This window comes from Mchenga conophoros, linkage group LG4 (genome assembly GCF_057382185.1).
Source record: "Mchenga conophoros isolate Kocher_MC1m ecotype Shallow Benthic linkage group LG4, M_conophoros_male_GT1.1, whole genome shotgun sequence".
In the NCBI taxonomy this organism is placed as follows: Eukaryota; Metazoa; Chordata; class Actinopteri; order Cichliformes; family Cichlidae; genus Mchenga; species Mchenga conophoros.
In genome coordinates, this window is record NC_140529.1 from 11195850 (window position 1) to 11214517 (window position 18668).

At 40.2% G+C, this 18668-nt stretch overlaps 1 protein-coding gene across 1 annotated transcript; it reads left to right on the forward strand.

Annotated features, from left to right (window-relative positions):
* Nucleotides 1-12178: 12178 nt before the first annotated feature.
* On the forward strand, nucleotides 12179-17002 carry LOC146575555 (G2/M phase-specific E3 ubiquitin-protein ligase-like). Its single transcript, XM_085272570.1, has 10 exons — nucleotides 12179-12628; nucleotides 12878-12930; nucleotides 14140-14179; nucleotides 14286-14353; nucleotides 14487-14573; nucleotides 14654-14967; nucleotides 15199-15377; nucleotides 15532-15713; nucleotides 15859-16073; nucleotides 16164-17002. Exons 1-10 carry the CDS (start codon nucleotides 12179-12181, stop codon nucleotides 16397-16399), a joined length of 1824 nt encoding a protein of 607 aa, XP_085128696.1. The 3' UTR covers nucleotides 16400-17002.
* The last annotated feature ends 1666 nt before the right edge of the window (nucleotides 17003-18668 follow it).

Sequence of the window (18668 nt, forward strand, 5' to 3'; positions counted from 1 at the left end):
AAAGGGGTCGAGACGGCGAAGCTGATGGTGAACCAAATCTCAGGCGGACAGGTGGACAGGTGGACAGGCAGGTGGCTCGAAAACAAAAACACGCCGAGTTGTGATCTGGGTACACAGGGAAAAAAACAGTGTTAGGTCCGATGGAGAGTTTGTCATACGAGTTCTTTTCCCGCAGGCGTACGTTACCGCTGAGAGGCGACTACGGACTGGCGTGGAGCAGCAGGTAGGGCAGGATTAAATAGTCCACCTGGTGATCGCCTGGGATGGGATGCAGGTGTGGGGTTAGCAGCCACGCTCGTGGGCGTGGACATCCCAGCAGCACCCCGGACGCCGGGCCGCGGACCATGACAGTTTGTGTGGACGAAAGACCCAAATGCACAGAAAAGGCTGCGTTTTCAAAAATACCTTGTGTGTGTGGATGTAGACTTAGACTTGGGTTTAAGAACCTTTGCCCATGAATGCCAAATCATCTGTCATAGTCATTGTTTTAGGTGAAGTGCCCCTTACTTAACTATTATCTTATTCAAGCCCAACTAATACAGATATCTACAAACAGATACATACATTTGTTCAATGGAGCATGCTCCCAGCACCCCAAGAAAAGCATGGCCAATAAACAGTGGTTCTAATTGTCTAATTAAGTTCTGGATTGTGAATTTTCCAATACTGTCCAAACAAAAGTTACAACCTTTCTGGGGGTTTTTTTAGTTTGTGTGGAACATATGTGAGCTGCTTCTCAAAACATTATGTATAAATGAGCAAAAGATTGGCACTTTAATGTTCTGCTTGTTGGGAATAACTTTTTTTTAGTAAAAGTTAATGTTGTATGTACGGTGGCTGGGAAGTGCAAAGCGCAACAAATTAAAAAACAGCAACAAATTAAAAAACCGCAACAAATTAAAAATCCACAACAAATTAAAAAACCGCAACAAATTAAAAAACCGGCTAGCTGGCTAGCGTGTACGGGCCGAACTGGGATGACGACTCTTTTATAGCTAAACTTTTCTCTTCACTTCCAAATCTGGAAAACTATCATCTTATTATTGGAGGTGATTTTAACTTGGTTCAGGACACTCTGCTGGATAGATCGTCAACTAAGGCCTGTTCCCTGAATAAATCTGCTAAAACCCTAGAATTTTTCAAAACTCAGCTGGGGATTGTGGATCCATGGCGACATGCGAATCCCACTACTAAGGCATTTTCCTTTTTCTCTCATCCCCACCGTACATATACACGTATAGACTTTTTTCTTGTTGATATTAGGTTTCTCTGTAAAATTAGCCATTGTCAGTATCATGCTATCGCCATTTCAGATCATTCACCAGTTTCTTTTGATGTGGTATTAGCGACCCCGTCTCGACCCATTAAACATTGGAGATTTAACTCTAGCCTGTTGATAAGGGATGACTACACACATTTTTTGAGATCACAGTTCTCACTTTTCCTTGAGTTGAACGATTCTACTGAAGTGTCAAGAGGTGTATTATGGGAAACGTCGAAAGCCTACATGAGAGGCCAGCTTATAGGATTTGTGTCAAATTTAAAGAAGAAAGAGTTAACTTACACGTCCAGTTTATTGAATAAGATCAAAGATCTAGATGGCAGATATGCATCAAACCCAGATCCTAACCTCTATACAGAACGTGTGAAAGTTCAAGCCAGTCTCAATTTAACCACCACCGCAACAGCTATGGTTCAATTAATTAAGACTAAGCAACGCTTTTTTGAATCTGGCGACAAGGCAGGGAAACTTCTGGCTTATCAAGCCCGTGCCGAAGCAACCTCTAAGCTAATCCCAAAGGTCAAGTCTGCTGCTGGTGACATAATATCGGACCCAGAGGGAATTAATGAAGTATTTGTAAGTTTCTATTCCAATCTATACACTTCAAGTTCTCCCCCTCTATCAGAAGAAACTCTCCAAAATATACATTTTCCAAGAATAGATAGAGATCTGACGAAAGGATTAGGGGGACCTATCACTGTAGTAGAGGTACAAGAAGCCATTAAATCCTTAAACACAGGTAAATCGCCGGGCCCTGACGGTTACTCTGCAGAATACTATAAAGTCAATTCTGATCTTATGGCACCGTTGTTGAAAGATATGTATAATGAAGCCTTTTCAAAATGTCAATTACCCAAGACTTTGTCCGAAGCTACTATTTGTTTAATCTTGAAAAAGGATAAGGATCCTTTGTTGTGCAGTAGTTACAGACCAATTTCTCTTTTAAATATTGATTTTAAAATACTATCTAAAATCCTCGCACTTAGGCTACAACGTGTTCTGTCACAAATTATCGCCTTTGACCAGACGGGGTTTATGGCCGGCAGGCACTCATATGACAATTCAAGACGCCTCTTGAATATTATCCATACATCGTGCAACTCAATTCCAGAGGTTGTGGTATCTCTTGACGCGGAGAAAGCTTTCGACCGCGTCGAGTGGAGCTTCCTCTATGAGGTGATGGATAGGTTTGGCTTGGGGGCTGACTTTATTCTCTGGGTTAAGCTACTATATTCCTCGCCATCCACCTGTATTCGTACTAACAACAACTTGTCTTTGCCTTTTCCACTTGAGAGGGGCACTAGGCAAGGGTGCCCTCTCTCACCCCTCCTATTCGCCATTGCTATCGAGCCTCTTGCAATATGGCTGCGTTCAGAGGATAGATTTAAAGGCATTACAAGGTTCGGTGTGACTCACAAACTCTCCCTTTATGCAGATGACTTGCTCCTGTACATTTCTGACCCTCTAAACTCATTCCCGGTGCTTTTTGACATACTGGACCAATATGGTACACTGTCAGGATATAAGGTCAGTTATCAAAAAAGTGAGTTGCAACCCCTTAATTCCCTGGCCAGAGCTCTTCCCCACTCAATAGTGCCTTTTAAGTGGACAGAAACCGGATTTAGATATTTGGGGGTTTTTATTTCCTCTTCTATACATAAAATGACGAGGGAGAATTTTCTATCCCTACTAGAAAATGTTGGGAAAGATTGTGACCGTTGGACTTCTCTACCATTGTCAGTGGCAGGGAGAGTTAACCTGATAAAGATGAGTGTCCTCCCAAAATTCTTGTATCTTTTTCAACATGTCCCGATTTTTCTTACCAAGGCATTTTTTGACAAGTTAGAAAAGATTCTGTCACATTTCATATGGGGAGAGAAACAAGCTAGAATTTGCAAGTCTATTCTTCAGTCCTCTAAAAGTGATGGTGGTCTTGGTTTGCCCAATTTTAGACACTACTATTGGGCAGCTAACATACAAAAACTTTTACAATGGGTTCATAACGACCCCCCTGTAACAGCCTGGGTACAAATGGAAACTGCATCTAGCTGTTACTCATTATCATCAATACTCAGCTCACCACTCCCTTTTTCTCCAACCCTTGTTGGGGATAATCTAATAGCTAAGGAAACAGTAACTATTTGGCGACAGTTCAGAAAATACTTCGGGCTACTTGGACCATCTTTGCTAACACCTTTATCAAAAAATTTTAATTTTGCACCTTCAAACACTGATGCGGCCTTTAGTAGTTGGAAAGATAACGGACTTAGGACTGTTAAGGACTTGTACAGTCAGGACACCTTTCTATCTTTTGCTGACCTATCGTCCAAATACGACCTGCCTAACTCCAACTTTTTTCGCTATCTTCAGGCTAGAAATTTTGTAAAAACGCAGTTCCCTCACTTTCCCAATCGGCCTCCAGAAACAAATCTGGATATCATCCTGCAGACGAACCCTCATCAAAACAGACTGATATCAGCCTTGTATAAAATACTAGATGCTTTGGTCCCCAAATCCATTTCTCATATTAAGCTGAGATGGGAGGAAGAGCTTCAGACAACCCTGCCAGAACAGCAGTGGGATCGTGCTTTGAAATTGATTCACTCGTCTTCAATTTGTGCTCGTCATGCTTTGATTCAGTGCAAGGTGGTCTATAAAGTACACTATACAAACGCAAAATTATCTAAAATCTATCCAACCATCAGTGATGCCTGTAGCAGATGTGGACTATCGCCTGCCAACCATGTCCACATGTTTTGGTCATGTTCAAAACTGAGTGCATTTTGGAGGAATATATTCGACACACTTAGCCAAGCATATGGCCAGACTGTCCTTCCTAACCCACTCTCTGCAATTTTTGGCATTCCTCCTGACTTGAACTTATCTGGTCCCCTCAAACAGGCCCTAGCCTTTACCACTTTACTGGCCCGGAGGCTTATTCTGTTGAAGTGGAAGCTTCCCCACCCCCCAACTCATGACCATTGGGTGAGAGATGTACTCTTTAACTTAAAGCTGGAAAAACTTAGATTCTCTCTAAAAGGTTCTATTAGGGAATTTAATAAAATCTGGAAATCATTTCTCTTGCTGGTCGACACTATTACTTTACTTCCTGAGTCTGCAGTGAACTGAGCGAAGCTACATTATAATGTTTTTTTTTTTTTTTTAATCTTATTTATACCTTATCTATTTGTTTTTCCTTTTGTTTTGCTTGGTCCTTTCTCTGTTATTGTTTTCTCTGTTTTTGTTTTGTTTGTTTTTGTTTGTCTGTTTGGTTACGGGGCGGGGGGAGGGGGGGGGGGAGTTGTGGTTGTTGTTGTTTTTTGGGGGTTATGCTTGTTATGTGTATGGGTCCTGGGCCCTGTTTCAGGAAGCCGGTTTGGAAAACTCAGAGTGAAAAACGACACTCACGGTTGAGTAACCCCGAACTGTCCAACTCGGAATATTCCGTTTCAGAAAGGCTGATAACAATTAGTTCAGTCAACGCGGAGTTGCTTTAACCCCAAGTGAAGCGCGCGGACGAGGATACATAAAGCCCTGATAAGCGGAGCACAGATTAAGCGAGTCACCATGGAGACGGAGGGAAAGAAGGCGCGGTCAATGTATTTCACAGCGCTTGAGGCCGAAATTCTGATGGCAGCATATGCCGATAACATGCAAATTCCGCGGAAAAAAGTAACACAGCCACAGCTGCAAAAGCATGCATGGCAAAACATAGCCGACAGAGTCAATGCGTGAGTGTTAATTTAAACATTGATCGAGGGATTTCCACCCATTTAACACATTATTTTATCATATGTTATTTTATTTGTTATTTTATACATTTTATTTTGTGATGTGATGTGAGCGCAGGTGCAACCCAACAGGCCCCAAACGTGCCTGGCAGCAAGTAAAAATGAAATATAAAAATATAGTCCAAACAGGTAAGGTGTAATTGTATTATGAGCCATAGTGCTTGGTCTGTTTGTCCCATGTAAATCAATTGCAGTTAGAGGCTACATTAATTTTCTTTCTGTAAGCACTTATTGAAATTATCTGAGCACATTACAAGTACATATTTGCTTACTCTGTATGCTCAAATGTGGCCCGTTATAGCCAACAGAAAAAAAGCGGAGGCCCGAAAAACAGGTGGGGGTCCTCCACCACCACCACTCACAGAGGCTGAGCAGTTGGCCCTCAGCCAAAACAGTGGGCGCCCTGTGGCCGAAGGCATCTCTGCGGGGACATCCTCTGAGGCAATAACCCCGCAAGACACAAGTGCCTACATAAGGGGTAAATTCAAAATAATACATGATGTGCATACATCCTTTCTTCACAGTCACCTTTGCAGTGCGACACATTCATTTGATAAACTCTTTACCATAATGAATTATTTTGTAGTGAAGTTATTTTCCTACTGATTTTGCCTTCCCTCAGTCTTGGTTGTCTTTGAGAGCATAATGACAATGAAGTGTAAGGTGCTTGGTATGTTTGTTAATTGCCATTTGGTCCCTTGTAAGTTATAAGTGACCTGTATAAACCTCATATTCTATCAGTTGATGGTGATGGTGTACTGCATCTGGTGCAGCCTCCTGTTGAGCCAGACCAACATGCAGTTGTGAGTAATACTCCACAGATTATATGAGTTTACAGTAGAACAGCAATGTTGTCTATTTCTTTACTACAGGAAAATAATGAAGAAACATTGACAGCTGTTACAGAGGAGGAAGCAACAGAGACACTTTATGAGGTTTACATCTTTTAATACTTTGTGTACAGGAAATACAGGCGACCAATAAAGCCAGTTGAACAAAAAATCTGTTTATTCTTCTTTCAACATGTTGAGGTGATGGGTCAAAAGAAATGATTGTGACATATGGTGTCTCTGACTGCGCTTCCATCTTGTATGTCCGTGGGAGGGTCAGGATGTTCATGGTTTGGATCACTGCTGATGTTTGGTTCAGAAGGACAGTGTTCTCCTCTAATTGTGGCAATGTTGTGAAGAATCACACATGCCACAATAATGTCACATGCCCTTTCTGGGGTGACCCTGAGTCTTTGCAGGCACTGGAACCGGGCCTTAAGCATTCCGATAGTCATTTCAATTCTGGCTCTTGTCCTGCAATTAGCCAGATTATATCGCTGCTGTGGGCCCGGTTCAGGGTCAGGGTAAGGGGTAAGCAAATAGGGTAAACATGGATACCCCCTATCACCAAGCAAGTAGCCAGTGAACTCTCCTAAGACAGAAGGGTACACTTCAGTTCAAATGTCCCTGAAGCAATTGGTCTTTATATATTTTAAAGTATTCTCAACTCACCATGTCCAAATTTTGTGCTCAGTGTACATTCACGGAATATTTGTGAGTCATGGACAGAGCCTGGCCACTTGGCTTCCACATTTGTGATAATGTTGGCAGCATCACATATGATCTTCACAGTGCAGAGAACACAAATTAGCATCCATTACTATAATGAAATAATTTGTTAGTTTGACATGCTACAGGGAACTATGTACCTGTACATTAATGCTGTGGAAAGACTTCCTGTTCACATAGTCTCCTTCATTTACTGAAGGAGCAATGATTGGAATGTGAGTGCCATCTGTACAGCCAATCACGCCTGGGAACCCTGAAAATAAATGTGCAATTTAAGTAGTAGTCCAAGTATCACCACATCATACATTAAGTTTTGGTCATCCTGATACCTGCAATTTTGTGGCATCCCTCTTTGATAAATCTTGTGGGTCTGTGACCGGGGAACACCACAGACGAGTACAGGAGACGTTTCAGTGCAACTGTAACATTCCTGACTGCCCGACAGACGGTAGCCTTGGAAACGTGCTCAGCGTCACCAATATTATACAGAAAGCTCCCGTTTGCAAAAAACGAAGTGCAATACAAATAATATGCAATGAACTGAGAGCATGTCCGCGATGTGTCACATGCGTAATATATGGCCTGAGGATGTTATCCAAATAAATTATAGATTGTGCTGAGAAACGGTAACGTTCGCACAGAAAATCATCAGGAAATGATAAAATGTCCAAACGCGCTCTGATCACTCTCTCCCGGCGGAGAGCTCTGCGGAGAATTTGGGCTTCACGATCTACTGGCTCTTCAAGGAAGTGGCACGCCATGTCCGACACTTCCTACTGTCAGGTTTCCGACAAAGGGGCGGAGACAGTCAGGGTTAGTTGTAGTAAACCTGCTAGGGGGCAGGTTAGCTTCACGGAGTGTGTCGTCATAGTGACTCACTCAGGCTGCAGCTGAACTCGCTTTGTGAAACCGAAAACCCAGAGTTTTCGTTAACTCAGGGTATACTTACTCAGTTTTTCCACTAAACCGGCTTCCTGAAACAGGGCCCTGAGGTGTTGTTGTTGTTGTTGTTGTTGTTGTTTTGTTTTTTTTTGTTTTTTTTTTATTTATTTTTTGGGTTTGTGTGTGTGTGTGTGTGTGTGTGTGTGGGCAGAAACTGGTTTTCTGCAGTGTTTTGTCTATTGTAGACCTGGTAGGGGGAGAATTTAGGTTGGGGGGTTGGAGGGTATAATGGACATACCACTGTTCTGGGCCCTGTTTCAGGAAGCCGGTTTGGAAAACTCAGAGTGAAAAACGACACTCACGGTTGAGTAACCCCGAACTGTCCAACTCGGAATATTCCGTTTCAGAAAGGCTGATAACAATTAGTTCAGTCAACGCGGAGTTGCTTTAACCCCAAGTGAAGCGCGCGGACGAGGATACATAAAGCCCTGATAAGCGGAGCACAGATTAAGCGAGTCACCATGGAGATGGAGGGAAAGAAGGCGCGGTCAATGTATTTCACAGCGCTTGAGGCCGAAATTCTGATGGCAGCATATGCCGATAACACGCAAATTCCGCGGAAAAAAGTAACACAGCCACAGCTGCAAAAGCATGCATGGCAAAACATAGCCGACAGAGTCAATGCGTGAGTGTTAATTTAAACATTGATCGAGGGATTTCCACCCATTTAACACGTTATTTTATCATATGTTATTTATATGTTATTTTATACATTTTATTTTGTGATGTGATGTGAGCGCAGGTGCAACCCAACAGGCCCCAAGGCAGCAAGTAAAAATGAAATATAAAAATATAGTCCAAACAGGTAAGGTGTAATTGTATTATGAGCCATAGTGCTTGGTCTGTTTGTCCCATGTAAATCAATTGCAGTTAGAGGCTACATTAATTTTCTTTCTGTAAGCACTTATTGAAATTATCTGAGCACATTACAAGTACATATTTGCTTACTCTGTATGCTCAAATGTGGCCCCGTTATAGCCAACAGAAAAAAAGCGGAGGCCCGAAAAACAGGTGGGGGTCCTCCACCACCACCACTCACAGAGGCTGAGCAGTTGGCCCTCAGCCAAAACAGTGGGCGCCCTGTGGCCGAAGGCATCTCTGCGGGGACATCCTCTGAGTCAATAACCCCGCAAGACACAAGTGCCTACATAAGGGGTAAATTCAAAATAATACATGATGTGCATACATCCTTTCTTCACAGTCACCTTTGCAGTGCGACACATTCATTTGATAAACTCTTTACCATAATGAATTATTTTGTAGTGAAGTTATTTTCCTACTGATTTTGCCTTCCCTCAGTCTTGGTTGTCTTTGAGAGCATAATGACAATGAAGTGTAAGGTGATTGGTATGTTTGTTAATTGCCATTTGGTCCCTTGTAAGTTATAAGTGACCTGTATAAACCTCATATTCTATCAGTTGATGGTGATGGTGTACTGCATCTGGTGCAGCCTCCTGTTGAGCCAGACCAACATGCAATTGTGAGTACTCTTAATACTCCACAGATTATATGAGTTTACAGTAGAACAGCAATGTTGTCTATTTCTTTACTACAGGAAAATAATGAAGAAACATTGACAGCTGTTACAGAGGAGGAAGCAACAGAGACACTTTATGAGGTTTACATCTTTTAATACTTTGTGTACAGGAAACACAGGCGACCAATAAAGCCAGTTGAACAAAAAATCTGTTTATTCTTCTTTCAACATGTTGAGGTGATGGGTCAAAAGAAATGATTGTGACATATGGTGTCTCTGACTGCGCTTCCATCTTGTATGTCCGTGGGAGGGTCAGGATGTTCATGGTTTGGATCACTGCTGATGTTTGGTTCAGAAGGACAGTGTTCTCCTCTAATTGTGGCAATGTTGTGAAGAATCACACATGCCACAATAATGTCACATGCCCTTTCTGGGGTGACCCTGAGTCTTTGCAGGCACTGGAACCGGGCCTTAAGCATTCCGATAGTCATTTCAATTCTGGCTCTTGTCCTGCAATTAGCCAGATTATATCGCTGCTGTGGGCCCGGTTCAGGGTCAGGGTAAGGGGTAAGCAAATAGGGTAAACATGGATACCCCCTATCACCAAGCAAGTAGCCAGTGAACTCTCCTAAGACAGAAGGATACACTTCAGTTCAAATGTCCCTGAAGCAATTGGTCTTTATATATTTTAAAGTATTCTCAACTCACCATGTCCAAATTTTGTGCTCAGTGTACATTCACGGAATATTTGTGAGTCATGGACAGAGCCTGGCCACTTGGCTTCCACATTTGTGATAATGTTGGCAGCATCACATATGATCTTCACAGTGCAGAGAACACAAATTAGCATCCATTACTATAATGAAATAATTTGTTAGTTTGACATGCTACAGGGAACTATGTACCTGCACATTAATGCTGTGGAAAGACTTCCTGTTCACATAGTCTCCTTCATTTACTGAAAGAGCAATGATTGGAATGTGAGTACCATCTGTACAGCCAATCACGCTGAAAATAAATGTGCAATTTAAGTAGTAGTCCAAGTATCACCACATCATACATTAAGTTTTGGTCATCCTGATACCTGCAATTTTGTGGCATCCCTCTTTGATAAATCTTGTGGGTCTGTGACCGGGGAACACCACAGACGAGTGCAGGAGACGTTTCAGTGCAACTGTAACATTCCTGACTGCCCGACAGACGGTAGCCTTGGAAACGTGCTCAGCGTCACCAATATTATACAGAAAGCTCCCGTTTGCAAGAAACCGAAGTGCAATACAAATAATATGTACAGAACTGAGAGAATGTCCGCGATGTGTCACATGCGTAATATATGGCCTGAGGATGTTATCCAAATAAATTATAGATTGTGCTGAGAAACGGTAACGTTCGCACAGAAAATCATCAGGAAATGATAAAATGTCCAAACGCGCTCTGATCACTCTCTCCCGGCGGAGAGCTCTGCGGAGAATTTGGGCTTCACGATCTACTGGCTCTTCAAGGAAGTGGCACGCCATGTCTGACACTTCCTACTGTCAGGTTTCCGACAAAGGGGCGGAGACAGTCAGGGTTAGTTGTAGTAAACCTGCTAGGGGGCAGGTTAGCTTCACGGAGTGTGTCGTCATAGTGACTCACTCAGGCTTCAGCTGAACTCGCTTTGTGAAACCGAAAACCCAGAGTTTTCGTTAACTCAGGGTATACTTACTCAGTTTTTCCACTAAACCGGCTTCCTGAAACAGGGCCCTGAAATCAAGATGGACTTAGCTGTTGCTAACTTTGTATGTCATTGTTGAAATTAATAAAACAAAGTTGAAATAAAAAACCGCAACAAATTAAAAATCCACAACAAATTAAAAATCCGCAACAAATTAAAAAACCGCAACAAATTAAAAAACCGCAACAAATTAAAAAACCGCAACAAATTAAAAATCCACAACAAATTAAAAATCCACAACAAATTAAAAAACCGCAACAAATTAAAAATCCACAACAAATTAAAAAACCGCAACAAATTAAAAATCCACAACAAATTAAAAATCCACAACAAATTAAAAAACCACAACAAATTAAAAATCCGCAACAAATTAAAAATCCACAACAAATTAAAAAACCGCAACAAATTAAAAAACCGCAACAAATTAAAAAACCGCAACAAATTAAAAATCCACAACAAATTAAAAATCCACAACAAATTAAAAAACCGCAACAAATTAAAAATCCACAGCAAATTAAAAAACCGCAACAAATTAAAAATCCACAACAAATTAAAAAACCGCAACAAATTAAAAATCCACAACAAATTAAAAAACCGCAACAAATTAAAAATCCACAACAAATTAAAAAACCGCAACAAATCAAAAATCCACAACAAATTAAAAAACCGCAACAAATTAAAAATCCTTGACGGAAAGGGATTGTCTGAAATACCGGAAGTGGCACAACGATTAGGCTTACTCCATATTTGTAGCTCAGAAAAGTGATTCGGGATGTCAACAAACGTTGAGAAACTCACACCTCACAGCGCTTCCTTATCACCCTGACGGTGCTTGCTGCACTACATAGAGAACCGGAAAATGTTTTGCCCGTTTTGTGGCGTTAGCTTCAGCCTCTTCACCCCTTTTTGTGCTTCCTGTGGACGGTCTCTGGAGCTTTTGCGGGACACAGACCAGGCTGAAGGATCAAACTCCCCGGGGACATCAAAACAAACAGAAAATTCTGAACAAAGTAATTTTGATATATTACTCACTTTTTGTTCTCTTCAGACAGTCTATGCTATTTCAGTTAAATAGTACGTTTATTTACCATTTTGGCTCCGGTTTCTGTTTCTGTTTCCTTATACTGTATTCTCGTCTACGTTTAGTAATGGAGAGTGCTAACCCCGTTTTGATGTCAAACGTTTTTCATTCAACCAGAACAAACATGTCCGTCATACAAGCAGTTCATGGAGTACAAAAAATCAAAATCCAAAGAGCGTCAGGCCTTCAGCTGTGGAGCAAAATTAAAACTCAAGCAACAGAGTAAACCTGTCAAGGTAAGCCATCACAGGTAACTTTATAAACAAGGATTTGGCAATTATTCTTAAAGTGATCTGGCTTTTATTATTTGTTTGTAGATCAATATCGGATTTATGGTGTCACAACAAACCGACTTAAAACCGCTAAGAGGGAAAACACTGCCCTTATTTATTACCCCCGAAATTACAGCCCCTGACCTCCTGAAGCAGGCTGTAGAAAAAATGAGAACATTCAACAAGGACTTGGTGGAGGGACCATATGTCCTTTTGTATCCTGACTGCACAGAGGTGATAAATGTGCCTGGGACAGAAAGGCCACTCCGATTGGCAGACTACAAAGAGGAAATAGGAAAGAACTACAACAGGATTTCTCTATTCATTTGCCCAGAGAGCCACTTCAAACGAGGTTTGTTAATTTTATATTTTGATGTGTTTACATATACAACAACTAATAATGTGTCTACTTTCTCAGTTCTGATTGCAGAGGATGGTACCTCAGACTCGGACCCTGAGATTGTGATTACATCAAGAAGCACAGCTGAGTTCAACCAGGCAGACACATTGGTGTGTACTTTTTTTCCCTCTCCACCATGCCAGAGGCCTGTGAGTGGCCCTGGCAGAGGTGCATGTCCTCTGAGTGCTCTATTTTTTTTCTCTATAATGATCATAATTCTGTAGCATCCATGGGTCTATTATTTTCATTGTGTGATTATATGTTCTTTAAAAAAGTTTTTTTTTTTAAGTATTGATGAACTATCTAAATGCGATACGAAGTTGGTGAAAGCTTTGAAAAGTGCATGTTTTTCATCTTAGGTTTTCAAACCACAAGACCAGAGTACCCCTAATGGTAAACATGCAGAGAAGGAGTAAGTTATTTAAGAGCTTGTTCTGCTATATATTAGAGTTGGGCAATACAATATATGTCTTTGTTTTATTTCAGGGAATATTGATCACGATATAAACCGCTAGATTTGTACATATTAAATGTGCCGTTGCTCATGGTAAATGGTAAATGGCCTGTATTTGTAAAGCGCTTTATTAGTCCCCAAGGACAAAGCGCTTTACACATCCAGTCATCCACCCATTCACACACACATGCACACACTGGTGATGGCAGCTACATTGTACCCACAGCCACCGTGGGGCGCACTGACAGAGGCGAGGCTGCCGAACACTGGCGCCACCAGTAGGCAATGGGTGAAGTGTCTAGCCCAAGGGCACAACGACCAAGACTGTCCGATCCGGGGCTCGAACCGGCAACCTTCCGATTACAAGGTGAACTTAAAATTTCACATAAGTAAGATGTGAAATCCTCAGAAGCTTGTTTTGATTTAAATATTTATTTCCTGTCATAAGTTCAGACAGACGGATGTATTAACATATTACATCCGTTTCAGATAACTAAAAAAAGGTACATGTTAAAAACTAAATCAAAAGTCAGGGATAAAGATTTCCAGTTTCAAAAGACAACAAACACCAGATCACTCAATTGCTTGGTCAATTACATTTAAAAACAAAAAAGAATGATTCTAAACATAAATCTTAGTTTACAGTAAGTTTTACAGGAGAACAGACATAAAATTGACAAAGTCTTTGTCAATATCAAATGAATAAGCTAAGAAATAAAAGCAAATTCTCCTAATCTCTCCTTGTATATTTATTTTAATGGTTGGTTTAGATGTAAATGGTGCCCAAACATCTCCACGGGTGGCGCTGCTACTTCACTGTGCTGCAGGTAACAAGTCACCCTAACTGGACATGATGCTGTTCCCAGAGCGATTGGTTGCTGCGCTACTTGATAAGGATTGACTATTCTTATGTCAATGAAAAAAAAGAGTGATTAGAGGAATAAGCAGCATATAAAATGGATGGATGGATAGCTCTATTGCAATAGTCTCATATTTCCTTTGAGAGAAAAGTATACTGCAATACATATTGTTATTTTATTGCCCCGCCCTAATATAAATATTTATTGGTTTCATAGCCTTTTTATAATGTTGGTATCATAAATAATATTGAACTGTATGAGCTTCTTATCTGGACATTTTAATTCCAATACTCTTATTCTGTTTCAGACATGCTCCAGGACCTTCATCTATCATACAGCCATGTCAGGTATTTGGGCAATTTATGTCAGCATGACGTTTTTTGCTATTGCTGAAATAGTACAAAGCTATGTATGTTTATATACAGTATGTAATTTTTGTTCTTTTTTTTCCAGATTGTAATATCTGATACAGAGGATCTTGATCACCAAAACGAAACGAATCCAGTCATGAGTCCCTATAGGTAAATAAAATTGTGTCTTATATGTAATTTTAAATCTGTAACTACAGTACACGTTTGGGTTTGTGAAATGGGTAAAGATAATTAAAGGGTGAATAGAAGTTATTCTAATGTTGGAATTATAATTTCTCAACAGTAAATATGCAGACCTGTGTGCCCCCTGCATTGAGGACGAGGATGAAGAGCTGGTTGAAGTTGCTTCACCGATTGATGACAGAGCACTGTAAAATATCAAATACTACTTCAAATAACAATGCTAAATTGTATAGTCTTGCATTCAGTCTTTCATTTTTGTGATTACAGGGAAGACGTTAACATTAATCTACCTGACATCATTGCAAACTTATCCAGTGCTATTCATCATGGAAGTGTCAGCAGATTCAACATCTCAAGAGCAAATGTCTGGGATGGAGCAGTCAGGGGTTTCAGGCGGTTGTCATACTCTGAAACCAATGACATGCTGGTTAAATTTACTGATGATTCTGGCATTCTAGAAGAAGGACTTGATGCAGGTGGCCCAAAACGAGAGTTTTTGAGTCTGCTAATGAAACACATGAAAGATCGTCCCATTTTTGATGGACCCGAAGGACGTCGATTCCTCGTCTACAATGCAAAGGGTATGCAATGATCAGATGTTTGATAAACTTAATTTAAAGACTTTTTTGGACTTTTAAATCAATTTGTTTTTAATTATTATCAGAAGCAACTCATAATAATTTCTTGGATTATTTCAAAACAGCATTAGTCTGTCTATCTGATCGATCTATCTGACATCGATCGGATCTGATCGATCGGTAGAGAGAGGTGTGTGTGTGAGAGAGTTTATCATTTACTGTATTCATTCACAGCTGTAAGGGAGGATGAATACTACCTAGCAGGAAAGATGATAGCCGTGTCAGTTGTGCATGGTGGTCCAGGGCCCCATTTCCTGTCAGAAGAGCTGGTACATTATCTTGCAGGCCAGACTTCAGTAAAAGCAACAGTTGCCTCAGTCACAGATGACGACATAGGGAAAGCTTTACAAGAGGTGAGGACAGCGCAGGATTTGAATGCAGGATAGAACTACAGCTTCTTCATCTGTATGACATTAAAAAATTCTTTCTTTGTGTAGGGAAAAAACAGGAATGAAAATCAGACACGTAAGCTTACATTGTGTATGTCCATTTTTATGGGTTTTTCAGATCGACAGTGCTGGTTCAGTGGATGTCCTGCGTGACTGTGTCATAAAACACAGTACTATGCTACAGGTGGCTGGTTGTCTAAGGCATGTTTCCACAGTTGAGGAAAAGAAAGACATTGTGTCTGACTATCTCCGGTGGTATATAATTGCTCGAAACTCATCTGTAATTGACAGGGGAGACAGGTGAATTATTGTTATGACAGTGTTGTTCATAATTTCCGACTGAAATATTTTACATTCTCCAAGGTTTCCAAAGTTCACAGTTTGTCCATAGTTTGTGCATGTACTATGAACTGGTAAATGACACAAAGTTCTCCTCATTCTTTAGATTTAAAGAGGGTCTTTCAGCACTTAATTTCCTGAGTGCACTCCAGCAACACCCTACTTTGCTTTCCCCGGTCCTGTGTCACATGGAAAAGAAACTCACAGCCCTTGAACTTGAGAGACTTTTCAAACCTGACTTCAGCCCATCTGGAAGTAACAGGAGACATCTGGAAAGTCAAACTGTGGGCTACTGGTCAGACTATCTGCTGGACTGTGAAGGTTTATACCAGTATTTCTTTTAGTACTCATTACAAGACAATGTGTTGAATTCACATATACATATATAATTTTTTTTTTAATTTTTTGCAGAATCACAAACTGCTGTGTCGTTGGGCGATGTTCTGATGTTTGCAACTGGGCTAACATCACTGCCACCTTCTGGATTAGATCCACTACCAAGCCTACAGTTCCTGGATGACTCTTTATTCCCGATGGCAAATACATGCTTAAACTTATTGAAACTACCAATGATAACTTCATATTCCTTGTTTAAATCCAACATGGATTTTGGAATTCAAAACTCCCCAGGATTTGGATGTTTCTAGAATGTCTGGCCTTGTAGTTCAAACCTGCTGTTGATTTATTCCTCAAGTTTTTAAGTCAAATTTTTTTTAAAATATGTTATGAATAGGAGAAGGTGGGACATACTGGCGGTACAGCACAAATCCATTATAGTTTACCAGGTTTATTGTAGTTTTATTAGATAACCCAGTTACTTACAGCTGCTTCTTCTTGGCATTACATTGTAAATTCTGTAGGTTTTTTGCTACGGGACTTATCCAGAAATCTGTTATGTATTTGAGCATGTTTTTTTTATTCTAAAATGTAGGTACATCTGTTCAAAGGAGATTTAAAATGCAATCGCTAGACTTGATTTGTTCAAAGTTTTGACAGTGCTACTAAAAGTAAAGGCATTTAAAGGTGTACTGTGTTCTACTCTTAAAAGTTGTAATAAACACACAATACAGTGCAAGATGTGATTTTGATTTGATTTATTATTTATATAAATGTTCAGGACTGTATCTCAACTTCCATCAGCTAAACAAGGACCAGAATTATCAAGACATTCAGTAAGAATATGCTTTTACAAACACAAACTTAAACTTTTGGCGTCTTCAGCCAACTCATGTAGCCTAGTTCAAAAAAGCAGCATATGCTATAGGTTTTGGTGAAAACAACAAAAAGCCAGGTTTTTGTTTTTTTTTAGAAATTTGCAATTTCTATTAACTTCATGTAAAGTTCAGTGGCAGACTCCCAGCAGACGGGCTTTTGAAAATGATTTTGCTCCATTACAAAATTCAGATACTCCTGTATGTTTGAGTCCCCACATACAACTACTGACAGCCTAGACTCAGGAAAAGCGTCCAGTTCAGATTGTTGAATCAGGAATCCACAGTCTCTGGAGCCGTATCTGTGATCAATGGAAGACAATTGCATTAATATAGGTTTACACATAAAGTAATTATTTGATCATTATTATCCGTTACCTGTGGGGTAGGTAGTACAGTTCATTTGGCACACCTCCTGGACATGAAGCTGTTCTTGACGGACGAATCCGATGAGTGTTCCACAGCTTCACACATTCATCAAGATCCTTCTGAACAATGACAGTGAAGCAAAATCTCAAAAGGCACTGATGCTCGTGACTTCCATTGAAGTGTCCAGCATCTCGAAGATCCGCAAACAGCTCCAACCAAAACTGAGCCCTAAAAAAATTGTTTAGAGATAGTTTAGTTTGTTTACATGGCATCGTTTCACAACACGTCATCGCATGGCACTTTACAGTTCATTTTAACTGAATCATATATAGACTCCAGTCAGTTTAAATGTTTTCTATCGAAAGGGATTGCATACAGGCAAAACTCTAAAACATTTCAGTAATGTGCAAAAGTTAATTTATTTTAGGAATTCTAATTAAATGTGAAATTAGCGATACTGAGTCATTACATACAAAGTGAGGTATTTCAAGTATTTCTTACAATGTTAATGATTAAGACGTAGAACTTATGAAAAACCCAAATTCAATGTCTCTAACAATTTGTATGTTCTATTTGTTTGGGTCCTTTTTGCATAAATTACTGCCTCCATGCAGCGTGGTATGGATGCTATCAGTCTGTGGATCTGTTGAGGTGTTATGGAAGACCAGGATGCTTCAGTAGCAGCCTTGAGGTCTTAGCCACTACACTATGTTACACCCCTTTCATCCACACTTACATTAGACAAAACTTTCTATTAATGTGCTTTGATAGTCTCTGTGAACATTCAAATTCTTTTAAGGTGTTCTTTATGGAGGGTGTCAATTATGTTTTTTTTCCCACAGCTGTCAGGACAGCAGTCATGTCCATCCTGTGAGTCCTCCTGAATTAGAAAGACCATTTAGAGGCTCAGGAACCCTTTGCAGATGATTTGAATTAATTAGCTCATAGTAGAGTGGCACTTTAAGTCTAAAATATTTAACCTTTTCACAATATTATGGTTTTGAAGTTGGGTTTTTCTTAAGTTCCAAAGCATAATCATCATAATTACTAAATGGGCTAAAAATGTATAGTTTGGCATACAATGAGTATTTAATATCGGTTTTACTTTTTAAGTTGAATTACTGAAATAATAATAATAATAATAATAATAATAACAACAGTGGATTGCATTTATATAGCGCTTTTCGAGGCCCTCAAAGCGCTTTACAATTCCACTGTTCATTCACTCTCACATTCACACACTGGTGGAGGCAGCTACAGTTGTAGCCACAGCTGCCCTGGGGCAGACTGACAATAAATCAACTTTTGCACGACATTCAAATTTGTTACGCCTTTA

Coding starts and splice junctions, on each gene's coding strand:
- LOC146575555 (XM_085272570.1), top strand. CDS start 12,179: ATGGTGTCACAACAAACCGACTTAAAACCGCTAAGAGGGAAAACACTG. Junction 15,378..15,531: donor TAGGGAAAGCTTTACAAGAG/GTGAGGACAGCG, acceptor TGGGTTTTTCAG/ATCGACAGTGCTGGTTCAGT. Junction 16,074..16,163: donor CTATCTGCTGGACTGTGAAG/GTTTATACCAGT, acceptor AATTTTTTGCAG/AATCACAAACTGCTGTGTCG.